Source organism: Onychomys torridus, chromosome 2, assembly GCF_903995425.1.
Source record: "Onychomys torridus chromosome 2, mOncTor1.1, whole genome shotgun sequence".
Lineage (NCBI taxonomy): Eukaryota > Metazoa > Chordata > Mammalia > Rodentia > Cricetidae > Onychomys > Onychomys torridus.
The window spans coordinates 68,875,086-68,900,979 of record NC_050444.1 but is presented as its reverse complement, the minus strand read 5'-3'; the positions used below and the strand labels follow the sequence as shown (position 1 = coordinate 68,900,979).

The following is a 25,894-nucleotide window of genomic DNA, read 5'->3' as shown; positions in this document are numbered from 1 at the left end:
TGCGACCTATTTACTCTATAACATAACTGAACACACAACTGTTAATTCTCCACAAACTTTATTTTCTTTCATATGCCTGTTCACCAGAAGAGAAATGCATTTGTATCTGTAGTTTGTTTGTTTTTTAAACCAACTTTAGTGATGTATAGTTTACATGTATTGAAACACATTTAAGTGTACAGATTGATGGCTTTGGCAAGTGCATATATTTATGTAACCATGCATATGAAGACTTTATGAACTGCATTAGAGTGGGAGTTTAGTAATTACAATAACTGGATAGACCTTGATTGTAAACAACATGTGTTTGAGGACTCTTATATCATTCCCTGCCATCGTTAAAATAGTAACAACAGGTGGGGTTGGGGATTTAGCTCAGTAGTACAGCACTCACTTAGCAAGCGCAAGGCCCTGGGTTCGATCCTCAGCTCCAATACTACTACTACTACTACTACTACTACTACTACTAATAATAATAATAATAATAACAACAACAACAACAGGCTTTAAAGACAGCTGGTCTACAGACTTCTAATATGTTCCTCCTTTGACTTAGAGGCATCAGAAATAATTCAAACAATTTACTGCTTTCAATTTTAGTTATTACCATTCAAGAAAATATCCATAAGCTAGAACATAAGAAGAACAAGCTAATAGCAGATGGTCTAGAGCTCATTGGTACAGGAGAGCCACAAATGAAGAAAGTTTCTAAGAAATGAACATGTGTTTGGGTAGGCCAAAGAAACAAGAACATTTATCTCAAACCCTTGAAACCCTCTATATTGAAAGAGAACAAACTCTTCCACATGAGGCTCTAGAGAACAAATGTGCCCAAGAGAAATTACATGACAGAATTTACACAAGGAAGCGCTTTCAAAAGTTGTTGAATGGCTGAGCATCCATAACTGTTAAAAAGAGAGAAGGTCAGTGGTCTGAGAAGCTTGGGCAAAGTATGGGCTAGATTACCAAGCTTTGGAGTCCTTCCCCATTCCAGCTCTGAGGAGCTATGCTCTAGGAGTTCCCACCTCAAAGCCAGGCCTTAGGGAAGCCACAATCCAGAGAAGCTGGGTTGCCATTCACGGCCTGATCAAGAACAGGGAACTGACCTAGCCAGAGGACAAGCAGAAACTGCTTTGCACCCTTGCAAACAGGTATTCGCACACGTGTTCACACACTGTACCTTTCTATAATTCCCAATGGAAAACAAACAAATAGTTTAGAAAAATCTGTCTTTCTTACCAAAACTATAATGTGCTCCCTCATCTATGACAACAGATTCATCCAGGCCTTCAAGTTTCCTGTATTGACTTTACCTTCCTCCAGGTCGGTCCTCAAAAAGTCTTCTGAGCATCCCTTTACATTATATAGGTAAATGTGAATACTCTACCTACAGGTTAAGTTCTTGTAAGGTCTTGGTTCCTAGTCACCTGCCCATGACCTCCTCTTCACCATTCTAAAAGCACAAACTGGACTGCAGGACTTCAGCTTGATCACACATCTGTCCTGGCTCCTTCAGGCTCACAAAGCAACTCAAAATTCAGTACCAGCACAAGCTGGCCCTCAACAATCCTTGCTTGCCCCTAGTACTGCAGGCTCTGGATAATAGGTACACTTAGTACTCTTTGACAGTCCCTAGAGTCAACATGTCTTGTCCTAGTTCATCTGTTCTGAAGTGCAGCCCTTGAGGCCCCTGAACATTTATTCATTCTTCAAAGCTCATGTTAACACTAGCTCTTAATGCTTTCATGCTGCCATCTCATAAACCATGCCTCCCTCCCTGGAATACATGCTGCTTCTTGAAACTGATAAGGCTTCTCTCTATACCTTAGATTGCATGTAGTTACCATGCTTGAAAATCCCAGCCCGCCTCTTCCTTCTGTAGAATCCCCACAGGCAGAAAGTAGACTTGATTTATGTCTGTATGCAACCTTGTCAGACCTCCAATGCTGAGAATCTACAATATTTTTACATAATATTTACTAAATTGCTCTAGAATTTAGGGCCCATATTTACAGTTCAATACCATTTTTTAAAAGATTTATTTATTTATTATGTATGCAGTGTTCTGTTTGCATTATCTCTGCAGGTCAGAAGAGGGAGCCAAATCTCATTACAGATGGTTGTAAGCCACCATGTGGGAGCTGGGAATTGAACTCAGGACCTCTGGAAGAATAGCCAGTGCTCTTAACCTCTGAACCATCTCTCTAGCCATTTTAAAATTACAATCTAGGCTCAGTGGTTAAGAGCACTTGCTGCTCTTGCACTGGACCCAAGTTTGATTCCTAGCACCCATATAGCAGCTTAAAATCATCTGTAACTCTAGTTTCAGGGCATCCAATGCCCTCTTCTGGCCTGTAGTCATCAAACACACAGGTGTTGCACATTCATACATGTAGGCAAAACAGTCACACGTGTAAAATAAAAGCAAATATTTTTAAAACATGTGATTTCTATTAAAATTCTAATCAAAAAGACAGTGACAGGTCAGTTTGGAGCCTTGGTTACATACTTACATTCACTAGGAGGGAGAAATCAGTGACCAGATGGCTAAGTTCAATTAAGTCCTTTAAAAAGAGAAAGAGGGAGGAAATTACTTTCGTTTACATCTCTCAGTTACCAAAAAGAAAACCTGTTTAACATACCGCTTCTAAGTTATCCCAGGACTCAGCAGCATTTTGGTCTCGAGGAATTTCAGGCAAGGCATATATCTGAGTCAGACTCTGAGAAGTAGCTTCAGCCTCCGAAGCATGGAGAGCTCCTGGATGGATACAGGCCTGGTTAGAGCTTGCTTCTCAGAAAGGACAGAGCACAAACTGGCTCCAAAGACCAGTTATACAGAATCCTTACAACTCCGCCCTTCTGTCTAAAAGTAAATGAATCAGAATATAAAAACAGCATTATGTACCCTTGGGCAGCCTGTTCTCTAAGTGATTTAATGCACAGGCACCAAGCAAGACCTATACATGCTCTGCATACAACCGAGTGACAAGGGTTAGAGGTGGAGGAGGTAGCAATGGAGGGAGCTACTCCACTTGGCCAGCATTCCTAAGACACAGCAGCAGCAACAGTCTAACATGTTCTGCTGCTAAATCCTCAGGCTCGGCCTTAGCTATTTTAGTAACAAGGTTCAGATACAACAGGTGTCAGAAGCAGGACAGTGGGGTCGGTGAGATGGCTTAGCAGGTAAAACACTTGAGTTCAACCCTGGAACCCACATAGAGATGAAGGAGAGAACAGATACCACAAAATTGGCCTCTGACCTACACACACACACACACACACACACACACACACACACACTCACACTCACACAATAATAAATAAATAAACATTATTTTAAAGTAGGGAAGTAGGCTGGAGTTTATATAGAAGGGCACTTCGGTGTACTATAAAGAAGGAAAGTGATGCATGCAGTTATGTGTTTGTAGCAATTAACATCAGTCTCTACTGGTGACAATCTCATCAGCAGTAAGCACATTTGCCATATGAATATTTTTGTACATGTAACTCTGTTTAGATTCATTCTTCCACATACTTCCATAGTTTCTTTACTTCTAGTTTTTAAAACTTTCAACCCACAAAAACTATTTATTAAATATTACTCTAATAACAAAACGATATACACTACAAGCAGCTACTTTCAAGTCTTTCTGGGTCTTCATACTGGTTTCACCAATCTTTCATCAGGAAATTGGCACTTGGTGCATGCCTATCAGAGACACAAGAGTAGGCTCTAAAGCCATTCTGCAGAGGCAACACCACGGGGTTAGTTCTGCGGCTCTGGTCAGAGACCGCTGTGGGACTCCCGGGTGGCTGGCTTGCTGTTCCTGTGTGTAAAGTAAGGTGCTGTTTACTTTGCAGAGAACCTGGCCCTGCTGCTGCCACTGCTACTGTTGCTGACATGGACAGAGCTTCCATGGAACCTGTGGTACAGAAATGTAACAGTCAAGTCAGTTGGTATTATCTGACAAGACTATGCCACAGGGGAGTATGATGTCTATAAGTGTAAGTCCGGCATCAAATCCTGACTTGTAGAGTCAGGGATTCTGAGGCTGAAGCCTGAGGATGAGAGAAAATAAGCCAGGTGGAGTGGGGTGAGAGTGCAGGGAGATGTCCGGAGTTTCTAACTCAAGGAGAGCAATGTGTGCAGAAGATTGAAACTGAAAGACATTCAGGCTAGCTGATGTACAGACTGTAGTGAAGAAAAACGCCAAGGTTGAGGCTGACAGTCTAAGGTGAGATTATTTGGGGGCATCGAAAAGTTTTTCTAAGAGCTGTGTCTTTCTCACATGACCACTACACCAAACCATTAAAAGGAATTGGAGACTACTGGGAAGGTGGAAGGTGCCATAATCAGACCTTAGCCATAGTGTGAAGAACATGTTAAGGATAACATTGTCAGGTGAGAGTGAAAACCCAGTTGGGAGGCTTTACAGTCTATCCACTGCAAACAAAATGGTGATCTCCAGCTCTAGAGCAGTGACAGTGCAGGCACAGAGGACATCAGCTCTGCTCTCTCCTTTAAACTCAAAACGCCTACAGTCCTACATTACCACCTTTTTTTTTTTGAAACAGGGTTTCTCTGTTTAGTTTTGGTGCCTGTCTTGGATCTCACTTTGTAGACCAGGCTGGCCTTGAACTCACAGAGATCCGCCTGGCTCTGCCTCCCGAGTGCTGGGATTAAAGACATGCGCCGCCGCCACCACCCGGCTACATTGCCATCTTTTTAAATTACGTTTTATTTATTGTGTGTGCACACGCATGTGTCTGTGCCATGATGCACATGTGGAGGTCAGAGGACAACTTGATAGAGTAGGAGAAGGTTCTCTCCTATGTGTGTCCCAAGGATCAGACTCAGGTCTTGGTGATAGGCACCTTTAACTGCTAAGCCATCTCATTGGTCTAACTTTAACATTATATGTTGTCATTAGTACCATGGATGAAAACATGAATAATACAGAGTACTACCCTCAAAGAACCTACATTCTAGAAGAATTAGACATACAAAGGGGTGATCATAAAAAAAGGGGTAGACTGCATTAGAGATAATGGAGACAGAATTTGGAGGGAGTTCTAATCTAGCTTGATGTGGCAGGTAGTTCAGACTTTCTGGAAAAGGTGACATTACTCGGCAAAGAAGAGAGGAATATAAATGCCAGATGGAGAAAGCAGCATGAGCAAAGACCTCCAGAGAGCAGTAATACAGCTAAGATACATCAGCAGATGGCATTATCAAGCGTGAATGGAAAGACAGAGGTGCAGGTGTGAAGACACTGGAAGTGAGGAGGGCATTTCTCAACAGGTAAGGACTCTATTGTGGCAGACAGCAGAAGACTGCTGAAGCCTTACAAGCCTGTTAGGAAATGACATGATGACTTGTGACCTGACCTACTCCTCAGTCAGTCATTATGAAACTATATTAATTTCTATTTCCTTTCCGTTCTTTTTTTTTTCCAGCCAAGCCTAAAGACAAATGATACTTTATAAAACTGTGTGGTTAGTTATCTTCAAAGTTAATGAACACTTTATTCTTAAGATAAAAGCTTGTTTGACCTGACCAGGAAGGACATAATCAGCTGAACAAAAAAATGGCAATGCAGACATCAGAATTCATAGTGACTATTTTTCAGTTCTAAACTTGATTTATTCAATATATATGTATATATTTCTGCTGAGATCTAGGAGTGTCACATTGCCCATATAGACTCAGGTTTTTCTTAATATGCTTCTTAAAATAATATTTTTATTTATTCTTTGTCAATAACATATCTTGATCATGCCCATCCCAAAGTCTTCTTTTCTGCCTGGGACCTCCAATACTCCCCCTTTCCATCTTCCTGACCTCTTTTTCTTTCTTTTTTTTAAATATTAAGTCTAATTAGTGCCATCTGTATTGTCTATGTTTTTATCTTAAAGAAAAAAAAACATCAGACACAGTATATTTTATAACATTATAGTAAAGAGCCAATCTTGGAAGCTTTCAATTATTTTTTCAAATGCTTAAAATGTTTTAATTTTCACTTCAGTCAAGATAAATGAATCAACTATGACTTCTTCTTCACTTCACATTCCATGTAACTTCCTGATCAGCATCAACAGAACAGAGGCAGAACTCTAACTGTGCGCACTCTAGAGATCTTAAGTCATAACCTATATACTATCAAAGAAGATGCAAGTCAAATAGGCAGGTCTATAAAACAAGATAAAATTATAATATATAACGCTATATCTAAAAAAATAGGATGGGAATTATGTGACATTTTAAACATAAAAGATTTCTGTCAGTACAAAAAAGAAATGATTAGGTCATTTCCATCTCACTTGAAACCAAACTACGTATGTGTCTCAGTTACAACAAAGAAGTCCTTTCTTTTCCAAGTAAAACCTTGTTGTTAATTTACAATTCTGAACATCACAAATCAATTTAAGGCATGACTGTAAAGAAAGAACTCTTTTAATTTTTACAACCTCTGCATTCACTTACTTCAATTTGTACCTTAGTGCTCATCCTTTGACTACGAAAATCTTTACAAACTTGTAAAGGGTGTGTGTGTGTGTGGTGTGTGTATATGGGAGTGTGTGTAGTGTGTGTGTGGTGTGTGTATATTTGAGTGGGTGTGGTGTGTGTGAGTGTGTGTTTTTTCTAACCCTACAACTGGACATAAAGTCTTATAACTGGCTATACATTCAAATAAACCTAAGACTGCTAACTCCTCCCCATGGCTGAAGTGATAAATAAGCTATGTCAGTAAATAACAACGCTCTACCCTTTCTTTTCCTCTGTACCTTGTAAACTGCAAAGATTCTACCAGGAAGTACAGCCCAATACATGAGAAATCTCCACTAACCTTCACAACATTAGTAGTGTTTCTCTACAAAACTAAATAAATTCAAAGGCATTCCTTAAACTTTTCAAGTTCTGACACCTTAAAAATGAAATTAATTTACTGATCATATTGAACAGATGAACTGATCATCTATCAAAATAAAATGACTTCTAAGTCACAAATTGATGCAGAAGAGGATTTTGAGGATAAAGTCAATGGGAGATGGATCTTCTGAACACTACCAGACAAAAACAGCTCTGTGCACTGCAGACCCTTCAGTGCACACACACACTGGAGGTAAGAATCTAGTATTGCTTCAATTCTATAGGCTGGTCAGAAGGTACCAGCAGCTTAAGACTGAGATCTTCTCTTCTAAGACTATTTGTTGAAAATGGACTAAGATTCCCTTCCTGCTGTGTTGCTGAAGGGGATGCCCTGGATGTGGGGATGGGGGAAGACGGACAGGAACTGCAGAGGTGACTTCACCTCAAATGGCATGGACCTCCATTCTGAATGCAAATCACATGGATGGGCCCATCATTTCTCTTGATGGGGAGCAATGAGAAAGAAATCAAAGTCACCCCACAAGAAGACACAAGGGAGCTTCTTGTATCAAGCAGGATTGGCAGAGTTGACTTTTGGAACTCAGAATCTGGACAAAAGATACATCAACACTTACAGCTTCCCCCTAAACTCCCTTCATTTTCTAGAGAACATAACATGCCCTATTCTACTCATTATTTCTATGTGTAAATGGAAACTATATTTGTATTTTTTATTTTGCTCATGGAAATGTGGCAAGATTGCTGCTGAATCTGTTTCCAACCAATGTATTTAGAATCCGATTTAGAAAGAAGAAAGAATTTTAAGACATTTAACTTCCACTCAAGCAGCATACATTTCTCTGTATAGGATGTCATGACTATAACGGGTATGCACAGCAAAAGTAAGGAGAAACTAGAGCGCACAGATTAACACACACAGAGTGACAGAAGAGTCCATAGTCTGTAGGCAGCCATAGCACATGCCCAATCCTGTCCACCTCAGAAGCCTGTGAAAGTTTGTTCCTCGTGTTCTTCCCATTATCCTCCTTTGTTAGTAACATTTCTGCATACAAGGCAACTAAGTATAGGCTTACTCTGCGACCTCGGGTGCTGGTCAGACCCTGCTTTCCATGGACAGTGGACTTGGGGTCAATAAGCAGTCAGAAACTGAACTCTCCAATCTGTGTTAGCTATACTTTAGCTTTGTGGCTTTACAAACAGAATGACTGCCTTCATCATATCAGCACTGTGTTCTCCAGTGGCAAGCATTAGATGTTTAGATTACTTGATAGTCCATGAATTGAGTGGTTCAAAAATCGATATAGTTTAAAATTAATTTCACATGCTGTTTCTTCCCCCTCATCCTGTCTCCATCCTATTTTAAAAATTTCTTTAATATACACACTTCCTGTGATTCTGCCAAGTCTCAGGTTTCACACTAGCCTTATGCTTATAGTGAAGGGTAATTGGCATGTAATGGGTAACAGGTAAATCCCCAGTGACATAAGCCCAGTCTCTATCTATGCACAAAAGGCATCAACTCATACTCTGTGGTAGAAGCAGCCTTCCTCTGCACCAATATGGTGGTAATAACCATAGAACTGTGAAAATAGTAACACTACCAAAAAACATGACCCCCCAAGTATTCTTTAAGAGCTGAGCACTAACATTTTAGCACTGGCTATGCAGAGAAGTGACTGGAGTACTTTTTATTTGTTTGTTTGTTTGTTTGTTTGGTTTATTCTTATAAGAAAAGGCTTGCTTCTGTACCCAGGATGGCCTTGAACTCTCAATTGCTCACCCTAGTCCAATTTCCCAAGTGCTGGGATTACAGGTATGCAGCATATCTGAAATGACAAAATTGTCCCTAACATATATTTGCTTATTTGTTTTTTTATTTTTAATACATCTACGAACAGTTCAATATGTATGAAGCACCGTGTAATGTTACCCAGAAACTCTGCTAGGCAGCTTAAATGTTTCAGCATTCCCTTGCAAAGTACTGAATCATTAGCAGTGAACATATACACATTTTTTAAAAAAGAATTATTTATTTATTATGTATCCAGAAGGTGCCAGATCTCATTACAGATGGTTATGAGCCACCATGTGGGTGCTGGGAATTGAACTCAGGACCTCTGGAAGGAAGAGCAGTCGGTGCTCTTAACCTCTGAACCATCTCTCTAGCCCCATGCACACATTTAAAATAATCTAAATTTAGAGATAAGGAGTGGAAACAAGAGTGCCCTGGTAGATAATAAAGGAAATCTGGCCAGGTACAGTATCCCTAAGTTTCCATTTTAATTTCTAATTGATTTGTAGCCTGTATTTTTCATAAGGATTAAAAGTCTCTTAAGAGATATAAAATGTAAGGAAATAGAATAAATTAAAAGTAAAAGATAAACAATTACAACAGAAAAAGAAACAAGGTCAGCAGTTATAAAATAAAGCCAACATACTTTACAAGTTTAAATTTTTTTCCTTTTTTTTCCCCTGAAGCTGAGGACCGAACCCAGGGCCTTGCAGCAAGCGCTCTACCACTGAGCTAAATCCCCAACCCCACAAGTTTAATTTTTGATGAATAAAAAATTTGACTTTAAGCTTTCTAGGAGATAACTCAATTATAGAAACCTTATTAGTTATTCTTCTCACTACTTATAAGATTTAAATCTAAGCCAAACCACCCAACAAAACAAAAAAAAAACAAACAAAAAAACACCCAGCTACTTTGAAGTATTAAGGTAATTTTTTTCTGCATAAAAGACACTAGCACAGTGTCACCAAGGATATCAAATACATCCTTAGTAATGACATAACATTGTGTTCATAAGGCTGTTTCTTAGAATATTACTTCACAAAAGTTGACACCCTGATCCCACCATAGATTTTTTTCATTTGTTAGTTAAATTCTGAGAATGGAGAGTGGAGAGAGGCCTAACAAGTGTGTCTAATAAGAACAGCTCCCAAACATGTTGTAAAATATAGTTAAAGATGTGTTCCATTTGTTTATGCTGTGGAATATTTGTTTAATGATGCAAAGATGTGATGCATTCTTTAGGCTGCATTTGTTTAATTCTGTGAAGCTGTTGTTACTTGACTGTTTAAAACACCTGATGGTCTGATAAAGAGCTGAACAGCCAATAGCTAGGCTAGATAAAGGGTAGGCGGGGCTGCCAAGCAGAGAGAATAAATAGAAGAGTGAGGAGAGAAGGAGAAGAGGATGCGGATGCAAAGAGCCAGCCACCCAGCCATACAGCCAAACACGAAATAAGAAGGAAAGAAAAGATATACGGAAATAGAGAAAGGTAAAAGCCCATAGGCAAAAGGTAGACAGGATAATTTAAGCTAAGAAAAGCTGACTAGAAATAAGCCAAGCAAAGGTAGGGCAATTATAAGTAAGAATAAGACTCCATGTATTTATTTAGGAGCTGGGTGGCAGGTCCCCCAAAGAGCAAAGAGTTAAAACAACCAACTACACAAACAGCTTGCCCCTGCACTGGAAAGAAGAGAGGTGCACATCACACACAAGGACAATATTATCTTTAGGAGTAACTTTAACTTTTCTTTTCACTGTATGGGCAAGCAGGTACTTGAAGCCCCAAGTTCCAATCCACACAATTTTATCTTGCAAAATTTCCAGGGTACACATATCTGGTCTGCTTGGGATTGGTCAGCAGACTCATGGGGACATACAAGATCTCTCTGCATTCTACCTGAGAAGAGGGGCTTAATTATCAGCACTGCTAGTTCAAGAATAGGACATGTGTTACCACCAACAGTTGTGGATCTGGTGAGAGAAGAATGTGATAAGGCTTCTTCCTCATTGAATTGTTTCTTGAGCTCTTCAACAGACTCCAGATGGAGCTGGAGAAACTCTGCTGTGGCTGCCGCCGCTGCTTCCTTCACAGGATCGATCATCCTCTTCAGAAGAACCAGGTCATCCTTGTGGACTTTCAAACAAAGCTTTTCCATTTCTCGGATATTGGAGCGGAGTTGCTATAAATGAAAAAAAGAAACATTACCAGTGCCATCTCTCCATATAAGACATATTTCTTCTCAGAATAATTTGCTATAATGGTTATGAATGCAAATTAGTACATATTGTCTACCACAGGGCATACAATTTTTCACTTTCCCACATCTCTCTTGGCTGGCCAAATCCAACATATTTAGAATCCATGCCCTCAAACTTTGAATTTATATAGTAATTTTTCCTTTATTGCATGTGACTACTACACTGTAAATGCTATATAACTAGCATTTAGCTTGTGGGGCACATATGAAACTAAAATATTCTAAGGACCCATATGATCTATATGGCTAAGTCACAGATACATTCTATAATTTCTAATAAAAGTAAACAATTCCAAAATGAGTAAAGTAAACATGGAAATGAAAAAGAAGCAACAGAGCAGAAGGTAAAAGCATGTAATAGGGGCTAAAAAGACGGCTCAGCAGTTAAGAGCAATGGCCGCTGCTTCTAGAGGACCCACACGGCAGCTCACAGCCAACTGAAACTCCACTTCCAGAGGATCTTATGACTTCTGCCTTCCATGGGTACTACACACACATGGTGTACAGACATACACTCTATGCATAAAATTAAAATTAAAATAAAAAAGCAGTAATAGAAAAATGATATACTCAATTATATCAAATATAAATTAAACAAATATTCATTATAAATAAAGATTATTTTAAGACTGGATAATCAAACAAAAGAGATACATCTAAACATAAATATAAAATGGTTCAAACTAAAAGAATAAAAAAAAGCCACATAAACCTACCACCCTCTCCTAATGACGACAGCAACATTATTATCAGATAAACACACTTTAAAGCCAACACATTACCAGAAATAGAGAATCACTTTGTAAGACTCTCTTCAGAAATATGTAACAACACAGACAGAATACATATCATACAAAAGCTGACAACTACCAATTGTTTTCTTTCTATATGTGTATTTGTGAGTATTCATGTTTAGATGGGGGGGCATGTGGTAATGCACATGCATGTCGGGGGCACAAATTTGACATCAAGGGTCTTCCTTGGTGGTTCTCCACTTTATTTTCGGAGGCAGGGTCTCTGACTGAACCTGGAGTACACTAGTCTCCAGCTAGTCTAGCCAGACGGCTTATTCTAGGCTTGCCTGTCTCTGCCTTGCAAGTACTTTGGTAACAGGTGGCCACCATGCCTGCCTGTATTTGGTCCTTATGCTTAGGTGGCAAATGTTTTATCCACTGAGCCATCTCCCTAGCCCAAAAAATTTTAAATAAATCTACAGTCATAAGGAAAGGTCTTAAAAGCTTCTGTAATTAATAGAACAAATGGCAAGGGTATGTTAGGTACAGAGTGAATGAACAAGAAAATTAACATAGCTTGATGTAAGTTACTTAGAACATAAACCCAACACACAAAATATATACATAAAAAAATGTTAAAGCAACTTTCACAAATTTCAAAAACATTAACATTATAAACAGCATGCACTCTAAGCATAATAAAGTTAAATTAGAAATCATTAATGAAAATATATCTATTGTACATCTAGAAGGAAGAAAGATACTTCTAAATAGTCTGTAAAGAAAGGTAAAGAAGGAAATCACAATGGAAATTAAAACACTGTTGCTTGAATGCAAAGAAAAGTAATACATATTAAAATTCCAGTACTTCATAAAACAAGAGTTAGAAATATACTTCTCCAACTACATATATATTAGGATAGGGCTAAGCTGTCTCTAGGGGCTGCCATGATATTCAAGTGGGCAGGCCCTTGTGGTATTTAAGAATGAACCCCATAAGCTCATATATATGATTGCTTAGTCATCAGGGGGTGGCACTACTTGAGAAGGATTAGGAGGTGTGGCCTAGTTGGAAGAAGTGTGTCATTTGGGGCAGGCTTTAAGGATTCAGAAACCCCAGCAAGACTCAGTGGTTCTTGTTCTCTCTCTCTCTCTCTCTCTCTCTCTCTCTCTCTCTCTCTCTCTCTCCCTCCCTCCCTCCCTGCTGCCTGCAAATCAGGATGTAGAAATCTCAACCTCTCCAGCATCATGTCTGCCTGAGTGCCACCATGCTCCCCACCAAGATGACAATGGACTGATCCCTAATTAAATGCTTTCTCTTATAAAAGTTGCCTTGGTCATGGTGTTTCTTCATAGCAATAGAACATTGACAAAGACAGCTTCTTTCCTTTTTCTTCTTTTTGTCTTTTCCTTAGATGCTTGACAGAGCCTACATATGCTTTTAAATTCCCTGACAATTTGGGTTCCCTCATCCATGAGCAACCATCCTCTGACCCTCAGGCTGGCTTATCTTCTCTACTCTAGGCCTCCCCTCCATGCAGCTGACATATACAGCTTTCTCTGGTCTTTTCTTTTATTTGAAAAAACAAGAAAAGAATGGCTAGAAATTAGCAAGCTAAATATCCATCTCAAGAACCAATAAGGAAGTACAAAAACAAAGGCAAATATAAAGAGGAGAAAATTACAAAGATGTGAATAAACTTAATGAGACAAAGAAACAGGTACACAACAGATTAACAAAGACAAAACTATTTATAGAAAGAGTAAAAAAACCGATAAGCTTCACAACAGTAGTTTTAAAAACAGACACAAATAACCTAAATCATAAACAAGGGTGCATCACTATAAATCTTAAAGAATTAAAAAGATAATAAGAAATTATGAATAAGCCAGGCAGAGTGGTACACACCTTTATTAATCCTAGCACTCAGGAGGCAGAGGCAGATGGACATCTAAATTCAAGACCATCCTGGTGTACAGAGGGAGTTCTAGGACAGCCAGAGCTACACAGAGAAGCCTTGTCTTGAAAAACAAACAAACAAAAACCAAACCAAAACAAAAGATGAATAAATTTATGCCAATAAGCTATAAAAGTGAGATAAAAATGGACAAATTTCTACAAAACTATAATTTATCAAACTGGTGAAAAATCAAAACCTAAGTGGTCACATAAACATTAATTTTGTTTTTCTTGTTTTCTGAGATAGGGTCTCATCCAGCCCAGGATAGACTCAACTTTGCTATGGAGCCCAGGCTGGCCTCAGCTCCTGATCCTCCTTCTTCTGCCTCATGAATGCAGAGACTGTAAACACTTCACCATACCTAGTTACTATTAAATCCATTAAATGTGCATTTTTTAAAAATTCTCCTGCCTCTCCTTTCCCCATGTTAAACAACAGTCAACCAAATTGTTTTTAAACATCAGAGCAAAATCAGCAGAAATTGTGTCACTGGTCAGTTTTACCAAATATTTATAAGAAATTATATGAATTCCTCATGGGAATAGTCAAAGACTAGGCCTTGATACCAAAAGTCAACAAGGAAAAGAAACTATCCACAGCAAACTCATGTAGTCTCACAAACAAGGTACAGGAATCTGAAGGAAATGTAAGAGTTCAGTACAGTAACAGTAGTAAGTGAATAGGCTCACTTCAAAAGATGGACTAGAAGTACCTAAGTGTAGTTATTTAGGAGTATATTTATAGTGTAAGTATTCTATAGCACATTTAATATAGTTCAGAGCTGAATGCTTTTAGAAAAGGACAGGTATGGTTGAAAACACCTGTGTAGGGATAAGATGCAGTGGAGGTCTAACTGTGAAGGTATGTGAGTTATTAGCCTATGAATCTTTTTTCTTTCATCGGGTGGAAGAAGTAATGAAAGAGACTACTTCTTTGGGATGAATTCTGACCTACCAACTTAAAACTATGCTGTAGGGAGAAGCCCTGAGAGGCTCACATCAGCGTGGAGTGGCTGATAGACAACGGCAAGAGGAATACTGCAGTTTGTGAAGTCCTGGGGAAGTTAATTTCATCAGCTTTGAAGAAAAAGGCTTTATGATGCCACAGCATAAATTACTGTGATAAGGTTTGGGGAGGGGCCTTCTAAAAAGTGAACTTACGACACTATAAAAGCAAATAAATCCCAAGTGAGATAAGAAGGTAGCATCTAAGGAATCAGGTATGACTGTAGGGTAAGGTATGGGGAATTCAGAATCTTGAGACACTTACCAAAAGGCGGTGGGGGGTGTGGGGGGAGTCAAGTGAACCCAAGAGTGGTGTGAAACAAGGAGAATCATGCAAGTAAGTGCCCAGAACGAGCGGGGGCTGGTGAAAACGTTAAGAACAATACGAGGATATAAAAATACACGTACAACAAGAACAAGAGAGGAGGCTTGGGCCCAATGCTTGGGGCAGATGGTGTAATGCTAACAGATGATGCAGAGAGCAGAACCACTTAGCTCCTGTTTTGCTTTTGATTCTGTATTAAGGAAAATTTCAAAATTGCAAGGGGGTAAGAAACATGCCCAAAGGAAATCTGTGTCACTACAGAGATCTGGATAGGCATCACAAAACAGTGGCTTGGTGTTGTCTTTGAAAAACAGCCTCAGGGACATACTGAACACGAAGCCCTCTTGGTCTGTACTTCATCTGCAGCAGGACACCCTATTATTTCCACATTTAACAGCACCGGGCTGAACTAGCTTACACACTGGGCAAAAGCACTGGGCCAAGTGAAGTAGCAGCATCTGTCCTTCCTAGAGGGAGACAGCATGATGCCTTAGATGTCATCTTCCCCATCTACCCTATGCCAATTAGGACAGAGGTCAAAGACCCAGGGTCCAGATTAATCTCATAAATATTTTAAAGAAAAGTCAAGTTAAATTCCTCTAACTCACAATAACCGAGAGTAACTTCCTTTCTATTGACACCAATTAGGAAGCTGCCTCCCACCTGCCACTTGCCTCCTCCCCTGCCCTCCCAGTTGACCCCTTCCCTCTGAACTGCTGCCTGTTCCCCTCATCCGCTCCCTTTTCTGGTGCTTCTCCTCCTGTCCAAACACCCTTTTCGGAAATAAAAAAGTAGAGCCAGTGTTCCTTCTGCCTCCTAGTCAGGTCGTGAAAGGCACACTTCCCATCTACCACGTCCCTGACTGGTTTTACTTTTGTGTATCCGTGCAGCTTACAGAACTGAGTAGACTTCCTACAGGCAGTATCCTTCCAAAGGAGCTCTGAAATCTCCTGAACCAGAATCTCTAAGGTGAGCCTCAGACATGTCTGCTCCCAACAAGTTCCACATCAACGTCTGTGGAGAAGTGGGCTGAGGACATTTCTATAAAGGCCACAATGGTTCTCCAGTGACTTACACACTAACAGTTTCCAGCACCTTCACTTCCTTGTAAAAACACAAAAGTCTTTCTTAATGCTAAGATTTCCTTACTCCAAAGAAGAAAGGTGTTGAGCATATCTACTTGCAGTTTCAAAACCTTACTGACTGGTAAGCTTGTCCTGTTGTCCAAGGACAGCAGAGTTCTAAGACTTGAGCACTGGGGAGAAAAGAAACATGTGCTATAGCCCTAGAGCTACCCAGGAGCTACTGTTAGACAGTGTCTGGTGGGAAATGAAGTAGAACCTCCAAGTGAGGAACCCATACAAGGCTGGGGAAAGAATCATCTGAAGAGATGAAAAAAATTAGCGTCCAGCACTCCCACAGGGCAGAGGCAGCGCTTGTGTCCACCAGCAGCACTAGAAACCTCCCATCCACAGGGCACTGAGAGCACTCAGAAAGGAGGAGTCACTGAGCAGACCAGCACTGCTCCAGCTAGCCTCTAGTTAATGAATCATTAAAGCAGGACCTAGCATTACCGCATTGGTTCAAAGTAACTAGCAACTTAATAACAATCCAGAACAAAGCTCAAGAAATATTATAGGAACATAAAAACATACCGCAGTTAATGAGATCAAGCATCATCAGAGAGATACAGAAACAGGAGAATAGGAACCATAATGGGGGGAGTAATCACAGATCCAAAATAGACCCAACTGACACAGATACTAAAGCAACAGAAAGGGATATTAAGTTATTACAACTGCATTTTACATACATATTACAAACTGCATGTTTGAAAAAAATTAAGTACCAATAAAGGAAGAAAATTAAGGAAATCCAAGTCAAAACGCTCTAGAGATGACAACTTCACTGTGTATGAGATGACAATATATGAAAGGCACTAATGACAGATTTAACGCCACCATTAGAGACTAGGAGACAGAGGCAGAGCCCTGGGTGTCACTCAGAAGGCAAACAGAGGAGGCGGCAGTTCTTTACCAGCACAGGTCAGCTGTGAGATGGCATCAAAGCACATGTGTCTGGAGTTCTTGGAGAAGGGAGGGCCAGAAGGACAAGGAAGTAGGAAATAACGCAGCAGGAAACTGAGAGGTCAAAGAAGCTCAATGAACCGAAGCACGTGACAGTGACGGAAATGCACCATGTCCTATGACAGTCCCCAAAGCTGTGACCACAAGAAAGTCTTAAGAGCAGTGAGAGGAAATGGACAGCTTGCAGAGGCACAAAGATGGGTTCACAGGAACCCAAGCGCGAGAACAGACTGTCTTCAAAGTCCAGAATTCTACACGTGCTAAAGTTTCTATCCAAAACAGAGAAAAAACGTGAAGAGTTCATCCAATTAGAACTGTTCTCCAAGCAAAGTGAAAACCTTCGAACGCTGAAGGTAAGATGAAACACAAAGAGACGGACCCGCACAAAGGCACTTGTAAGCACATCAGAATGGAATGGCATGGGCATTACACAGGCTTTTACACCACCACCAAATCACTTTACACGGCACGTGAGTGTTCTAGGGACTACAGGGGTGAGGTACAGGAAAGCAGCAGTATAAAGAGGCAGGGGAGAAACACAAGTGTGTTCAAGATCCTTAAACACGGGAAGTCCTAACATCACCTGACAACAAACAGTAGTAGATGAATTTCACAATGAGCTCTAAAACAACTACCGAAAGAGTGAAGTTAAAGCTGGCAAGTCAACAGGGAGACAGAGAAAAACCGCGCCGACTGAAGTGGAAGCAGCTGGGTGTGGTGACGCAAGCCTGTACTCAGCTCCAGGGAGAGTAAGGCAGGATGAGGAGTTGGAGGCCACCCCCAGCTACACAGCCAGACCCTGTCTAAAAGAAATCATTAACTATTAATTGGGCAAATGAATATTAAAGTTACAAAGCACATCACAGACTTATTAAAGTAGATAAAATTAAAAATACTGACTCTATCAAGTATCTACAGGGACATGAGAAACTAGGTGGGAATAAAATGGAAAAATTGTTTTGATAAACAGGCAGTTTCTTTACAAGTTAAATAACAACTATCATGCAATGCCATCATTCTGCTCCTAAGTTATTTGCCCAAGAGAAACAATTCCTCTGTCCATACCAAAATGTTCACAGCAGTTTTATTTGTAACAGACAAAACAATAAACAAACCAAATGTCTACTAACAGGTAAACAGATAAGCTATGATATATTCATATAATACAATGCTATTCATTAATAAAAAGAAATTAAATGTGGATGCATAGGGATAAACTTGGAACATTCACAAAGTGAAATAAACTGGATTTTATGTTCTATGATTATGTTTTTCATAGACTGTACAGATTACACAAAGTCCTAAGAAATCTCCTAGCTAGTGAGCAGCAGCAGTTAGTTAAGGTTTGAGGGTTGGGGAAGAGAGAGACCAAGAGGGCACAGGGCTCCAGGGGTGCAGAGACAAGTGGTTCAGGTGATCGAATATGCATGACCTTGATTACGGAAGACCTTTATCATAAAGATACAGGTCAAACATATATTAAAGACATGGTACTTTAAGTATGGATAGCCTATGATATGGCAGTTAATACCACAAGAAAATTATTTGAGGAACAGGAGATGAAATGTGTAGAAATAAATTACTTATATAGTTCTACTTAAGTCAGACAAAGATTTCATTCAAATGAAGTGGGGGATGTGCTGTGGATATCGCTCTGTGTAAATAAAGTTCTGATTGGCCAGTGGCCAGGCAGGAAGTATAGGTGGGACAAGAGAGAAGAGAATTCTGGGAAGTAGAAGGCTGGGGAGATACCACCAGCCGCCGCCATGAGAAGCAACATGTAAAGATACTGGTAAGCCACAAGCCATGTGGCAAAGTATAGATAAGCAGAAATGGGTTAATTTAAGATAGAAAAAGTAGATAACAAGAAGCCTGCCACAGCCATACAGTTTGTAAACAATGTAAGTTTCTGTGTGCTTTCTTGGTTGGGTCTGAGCGACTGTGGGACTGGCGGGTAAGAGAGATTTGTCCTGACTGGGCCAAGCAGGAAAACTCCAACTACAGGGATGGGAAGCAGGATGGAGGAAGGACATACACTAGGCTTTGCTAGAACTGGCACCTTCCTTGAAAAAAGAAAAGGAAGAAACTATGAGAATCATATATCAGGATATGACATAGATGAGTGGTAAATGCATGGTGTTTATTATATTATCTTACAATTTTAAATGTTTCTATGTGTTTAAAACATGTGCATGTATAATTTTTTAAAATGTTCTCAATGTTAGAGTTGCTTTCAGACAGCTTCCTATTCTATTAGACTTTGGGGTAGGGATCATCTAGTAGAGTTACAAAGATAGCAGGTAAAATTCTTGCCTATCAGTCACGTGGGGTGGGTTGGGTTAAAGGTATTGTGTATACCTTCACTAATGTACAGCAAATTAAATATTCTATCTTGGAAAAAAGATTGTTAGTAGGAAGTTAACAGAATTCAAAAGGTCAGGAAGTGAACTCACAAGTCTGAGGAAGTTCTTGAAACTTAGAAGAGCCATCAGGCCCCTCCTGCAAGGTTATATTGCTGGGTAGAAGGGACTGTCTCACCGGTCAAGTTGCCTGAAAATCAGAGAGCTCCAGGGAAGCAGTTTTTGTGAGTTTCCACCCCAGCTACAGTGGATTTTCAGGGATGCAGCTGCTTTCAACTCATCCATACTTCTGTAAGTAACCCTTAATAAACTCACTGGTTCACTTAAGTTAGACTTTGGTGGAACTGTTTCTTTGATCTATAGTTCATTCCCTGTATGGGATGAGTGCACAACTGCTCCTGTCTTCCCAGTAGACACCACACAAAAGCATGTATAACAAACAGTACCCTGGTGATTACACTAGCTGCCTTCTTCATCTGCTTGTTCCTATCCTTTGCCCTTCAAGAGTATCATTATTAAAATAGAAAAGAGATATCTTCAGGTCACTATATACTCAAAACCTTCCAGAGCTTTCTTCCTAATTCTTGAGTTACTGTTTCCTTCAAGGCCTCCCATGGTGTGCCGCAGCTGAAGCCTGACTTCATCTCCTGCACACTCTTCATGCATACTAGCCATACAACCTCCTTAGCATCCAGTGGACATGCCACACATCCTCTCACCACAGCCTTCACACCAGACTCTCCTCCCCAGGCTTGAGAACACCACTCCTGAGTTTATGACTTAAGTTTCTTCAGGGCTTTGAATGTTATCCAGAACCTTCCATAACGACTACTTACAAAAGAGTTCGTTACTAGGATTTTTGATCCCTGGCTTTACTTTTCTTCATGGAAAGTGTAACCATCAATTATGTTAGGTATTTATTTACTTTAAAAAATCTACCTTAAAAAATAACAAATGCTATCAAGGATGTAGAGAAAGGGGAACTCTTAGACACTCTTGTGTGGAAATCTAAATTAGTACAGCAATTATAAAATTAGTACAGAGGTTTCCCCACACAAAAATGATCACCCCATAATCCAGAAGTCCCACTTCAAGGTGTATCCAAAGGAAATAAAATCAGTTTGTCAAAGCGGTTTCTATCTGTATTCCCATGCTATCCACAGCACTGTCTGCAAAGCCAAACAAAATACAAAGGCAACTCAAGTGTCAGCCAGTGGTGGGTAGGTAATGAAAATCTGGTGGCAGGTAGACATACAAGTGGAAACTGTGCACCCAAGAAAAAGTAGTAAAGCCTTTTCTTCAGAGTGTTTGAATCTGGAGGACATTACACCAGGCACAGAAGGAACAATGCCAAATGATCTCATTGACCTCCAAATCTAAAATGGTTGCTCTGCTAGAAGCCTACTGTAGAATAATGGTCACCAGAAGCTGGGGAGGGAAGAGGAAGGTGGAGAGGGTGTTCAACAGGCACAAAACTACAGTTCTAGTGCACTCTAACGTTACTGTACAGCAGGGAACGACCCCTATCCCCACTTTCTGGTATGTGTCCAAACAGCTAGAGGATTGCCAATGTTGTCACCACAGAAAAAATGACACAAGTTGGAAGTGACAGAACGGCCTGGCTGCGTCACCATCTCAGTATAGCCCTTAAAACAGCATACCTGGGGCTGAAGAGATGGCTCAACAAGTAACAGCCCTGGCTGCTCTTGCAGAGGCCCTGGGTTCAGTTCCCAGCACCCACATGGCCACTCACAACTCCAGTCCCAGGGGATCCAATGCTCTCTTCTGGCCTCTGTGGGCACAGAGTGCATATGGTGCACAGACATACATGCAGACAAAACACTCATACTTGTAAAAATAAATTTACTGAAAAAAATCCTCCCCCAATATGGACAGTTCTATGTTGTTAAAAATAATCACTTTGGGCTGAAGATACAGCTTTGTAGTAGAGTACTTGTCTGGCATGTATAAGGCCCTGGCTTCAGTCTCCAGAACCAAAAAAGAATAAAATTTAAAAATGTATAAAAACAAAATCTCTTGATTCTTTCCCCATGCCACTATACCAAACATAAGATGTACAAAAGAGGAATTTTCTTTTCTTTTGCATATAGCTCTTTCCAGTATCTATAGTAACACTGAAGAAATGGTAGATGATAAAATATTTCTGTTCTTCTAATAGTCAGACCCGAAGGCAAGAATGCTAAACCCTGAAACTGCAGGAAGGGTTAGCCCACACAAAGTCCTGGTTCAAGACCAGAATGGCATTAAACCAGTGTGGTGAGTGTTCTTGTAATCCCAGTATTCAGAGGTGGAGACAGGAGGATCAGGAATTCGTAGTCATTCTCACCCACATAGAAAGCTCCAGGCCAGCTTGTGCAGGAGACCCCATCTTATAATAACAATAATAAAAAGTCTACAGAAATATCCACAACTTAGAGCAATGGAACCATAAGGGCAGCAAGCTTTAAAAACGTAAGTTTATCAACTCAGCATTTAACACATTTTGCAAGATACAAACTTATAAACTGTAAACTATGCCCAAACTTTCAAATAAGGACATATCTTCACTTATTCAGATTAATAACTAAATTTAATAACTAGTCTCTTTTCCCACTTTGTTCAGAAATATCTCCAAATTCCTGTCTAAAGCATAAGATATAGACAAATATATACTTCTCTATATGGATGATAATTGTAAAAAGCAATTACTCTAAGTTAATTGAGAATTCTGAAAAAATAACTAATTATGTATTTGATGATTAAAAGATGAGTGGCTATGCATATATTTGCCTTCATTAAATATTGATTTAGGATTCCTAATATGTTTTTACAACATGCAATTTTGAGAGCAAATTGTGTACAGCAGAAAACATTTGGTATCGTAATAATTAATCAGATTTCTTTACAAACACAAGCACAAGTCCACTGGTAAACATTTAAATACCACAGCAAACATATTCTAGACATAGTATGATTTGCTGCTAAGGGCTCCAGAGTAATAACTATATAATTAAAATAAATCTGGACTATTCTTTATTTGCACTGTTTACCTCATAAAGGTTACTGATAGTATGATGTTTCACATGTTTTAGTATCAACCAGTACTAAAAATAATGTATAAATATATTTTAAACTAATAACCAAGTATTAAAAAGACTGAAAATGACAACTGAGGGAAGAGATCACAGAAGATCACTTGCCTAGCTTGCATGTCACTCTAGGGTTAATTTTCAGCATGAGGTTGGGGGAGCAGGCAAGGACACTAAAACGTCAAAGGGAAAAAGGGACTCAGTTCACTTATTCAAGTATTTAATGAGCATCTACTATTATGTGATAAGGGCCATACTTCAACGCCTATTCATTTGAGATAACAGTAAAAGATTATAAAGAAAATATGACTAAACATGGGAATTGATTCTCAATATGGCAGCAGTTCTCAACTTTCCTAATGCTGTGACCCCTTAATATAGTTCCTCATGCTGTGGTGACCCCCAACCATTAGATTATTTTCAATGCTATTTCATAACTGTAATTTTGCGACTGCTATGAATCTTAATGTATCTTAATAATATTATATATAATACATAATAATAATGAATCTTAATATATTTGCTAATGTTATGAATCTTAATGTATTTGCTAATGTTATGAATATGATATGCAAATGGTTTTTAGGTAACCCCTTGGAAGGGTCATGACCCACAGACTGAGAACCACCCACAGAGGTTTCTCAGTGAGATCTGAGCTTGCTTTACCCAGCAGGGCTGCATAAAGGGATGACTTGACCATGTGTGGGATTACCAGGTATGTGGAAGGGTCTGCACTTGGCTGTGCAATGGGCTTTGATCTAGCAAGGAAAAGGTCTTTTGCCCTGCCCCTTGGCATTGTTATAAAAAGCCCTTTATAAGAGACAGAAGAGGCTGTTGGGTATTGATCCGGTCCTCCCGAAGCTATCCTATGTTTCTTTCCTCTTGTCGGCTAGGCCTACCATCCTTTCTAATATTTCTTATTCCTCTCTCCTCCTCATAGGAACCCTTTAAAAGGTGGGAGCTGGCCTCCCACAGCATCTAACTAAGCCACTAGAGCACTGAGACCTGGATTCCTAACACTGCCACTGAGTACTTCAAACACCAAGATTCTCAAATTCCTCTTAAAACTGTATTATAGACAAGCACTAAATGTCTCTGCTCTTCTGGTTTCTTTTATGTTAAAAAAAAAAAATACCCACTATCCAGAATCCAGATAGAGACAGGATGATCAAGATTTTGGGATCATCCTCAACTCTATAATTTGTTTAAGGCCAATCTGAGCTATATAACATTGGGTCTCAAAAATAAAATTAATGAAGTAGCTTGAAACAAAATCTTGTTTATCATCATATAAGTATGGAGAAAATTACTTGAACAAGATACCAAAAGCATAAAACATAAAAGAAAATGTTGGAAAATTAGATCACATAAGAAGTCCTTTGTCTCAAAAGATGAAATCAAAATGAAAAAAGGAAGGTTTTACAGAAACCTAATTCTGAAAAATCTGGAAAACCTGTAACTTGTTTCTCCAAAATAAATGTTTTTTTAATCACAAACTAGCCATGAACAAGCCTATAAATTAAGTCCAGAGCAGAAATGAATAAAGTAAGGAAACATGTGAATCTAACAAGTTTGATCTCATTACTTCAATGGCACACATAAATCTTTTATGCCAGATGGAGGACAATAATGTCAACATGATTTTAAAAATCAGTACACAAATTCTCTGACACAGTCAATATCTCAATAAAATCATGTGATTATTAGTGAAACATTAAACAGTCAAAATGGTAAGAAGCCCAAGTCATAATAATCTCATTAACATTAACATGCTCAGGAACACTGGACCTACACTAAATCTTGATGGCACAAGCCCATGGGACCTGGGAAGAGCCAAGTGCCACCTCTTCCTTAGGCCTATAATCTAGGTACCATCTTATACCAACAAGTGGTACTTCCATCTCAATCTCAAACCAATCAGCTTTTCTCCGTTTTCTTATTTGCAGCTACTAATGTCTATTCCTTGAACTTCTGGAACCTTTTCTAGGGACATCTTGCATTCATTTCATCCAATCTCAATTTTCACTATATTGCAGCTATACTAATTTAAATATATGCGGAATATATTTAATTTGTGCATATGTGCTTGTGTGTAAGGTAAAGAACAACTTCTGGTGTCAGTTCTTGTCTTACACTGTTTTGCAAGGTCTCTCTTGTTCACTGCTACACTGAATTCTGTAGCCCTGACTAGCAAGCCCAGACTCTTCTGGAGGATTCATCTGTCTCTGCTTCCCATTTTGCTGTAGGATGCTGAAATCCTGAACATGTGCTACGGTGTCTAGCTTTTGATATGGGTTCTGGGGACTGCACACAGGTTCTTAGGCTTGTTTTTAACCACTGAGCCCTGCAATCTGAGTTCCACCATTCAGTGAAACATGACTGGCAACCCTTTTGTAGGGCCAGGTAGTATACAGCTTAGACTCTGCTGCAAGCATATCATCTCTGTTGTAACTATTCAACTCTGCATTTGTCTTTTTTTAAAGATTTATTTATTTATTTATTATGTATACAGTGTTCTGTTTGTATGTATGTCTGCGCACCAGAAGAGGGCATCAGATCTCACCATGTGGTTGTTGGGAATTGAACTCGGGACCTCTGGAAGAGCAGTCAGTGCTCTTAACCTCTGAGCCATCTCTCCAGCCCTCAACTCTGCATTTGTAATATAAAATAGTAAACAGACAAACAAACGAACAGACAGCTGTCAGGCCAGATACAGTCTGGGAGTCAGTTTTCTGACCCTTACAGTAAAATAGTGTGTATACAATTTGTACATGTATGTGTAACCCTTTGTGTGGAGCAGAGGTCAACATCTGTTGGGTGTCTTCCTCTATTCCTCTCTACCTTATTTTCTCACTGAATCTCGAGCTCACTGAGTATCTAGACTGGCTGGACAACAGGCTCCAGAGATCTGCCTGTCTTCACTAAGGTTACAGATGCACACCACACCTGACTTTTTACACGTGCTGGGGACCTGAACTCAGGTTTTCATACTTACACAGTGGTCATTTTACCTACTGAGCCAACTTCCACCATGTAGGTCCTGGGAATAGAACCTGGGCTGTCAGGCTTGGTGGCCAGTGCCTCTACCTGATGAACCATCTCACAGGCCCTCAATATAATACTATTTTTAAAAGCTAGTTTAAAATAATTAGAACTTTTAAAAAGTAAATAACTAAATATGAATAATACATTTCATAGGTAGAATTCTATAACTCTCAAATTATAGATGTTGCTGTCTTACAAGTACAGCTATATAACATACATGAAGAACACACACAACAATTAAGAAATATTTGCATAAGGCATAGCGAAAAACTTTTACCCTTCAAAGCAATTTTTAAAAAAGGTTAAAAATACAAGTAGCATTATATCAACCAACCAATTAATTA

At 39.4% G+C, this 25,894-nt stretch overlaps 1 protein-coding gene across 2 annotated transcripts in view; it reads right to left on the bottom strand.

Annotated features, from left to right (window-relative positions):
* The window catches only part of Stx17 (syntaxin 17), a 52,127-nt gene that overhangs the window by 7,878 nt on the left and 18,355 nt on the right, over positions 1–25,894 (bottom strand). For both annotated transcript variants that reach the window (XM_036179810.1, XM_036179811.1), the window contains exons 4-6: positions 10,642–10,867; positions 2,643–2,758; positions 2,514–2,564 (exon numbers count right to left, since the gene is read on the bottom strand). In XM_036179810.1, coding sequence (XP_036035703.1) covers positions 2,514–2,564; positions 2,643–2,758; positions 10,642–10,867 — 393 coding nt within the window. The remainder of the gene's footprint in view (positions 1–2,513; positions 2,565–2,642; positions 2,759–10,641; positions 10,868–25,894) is intronic.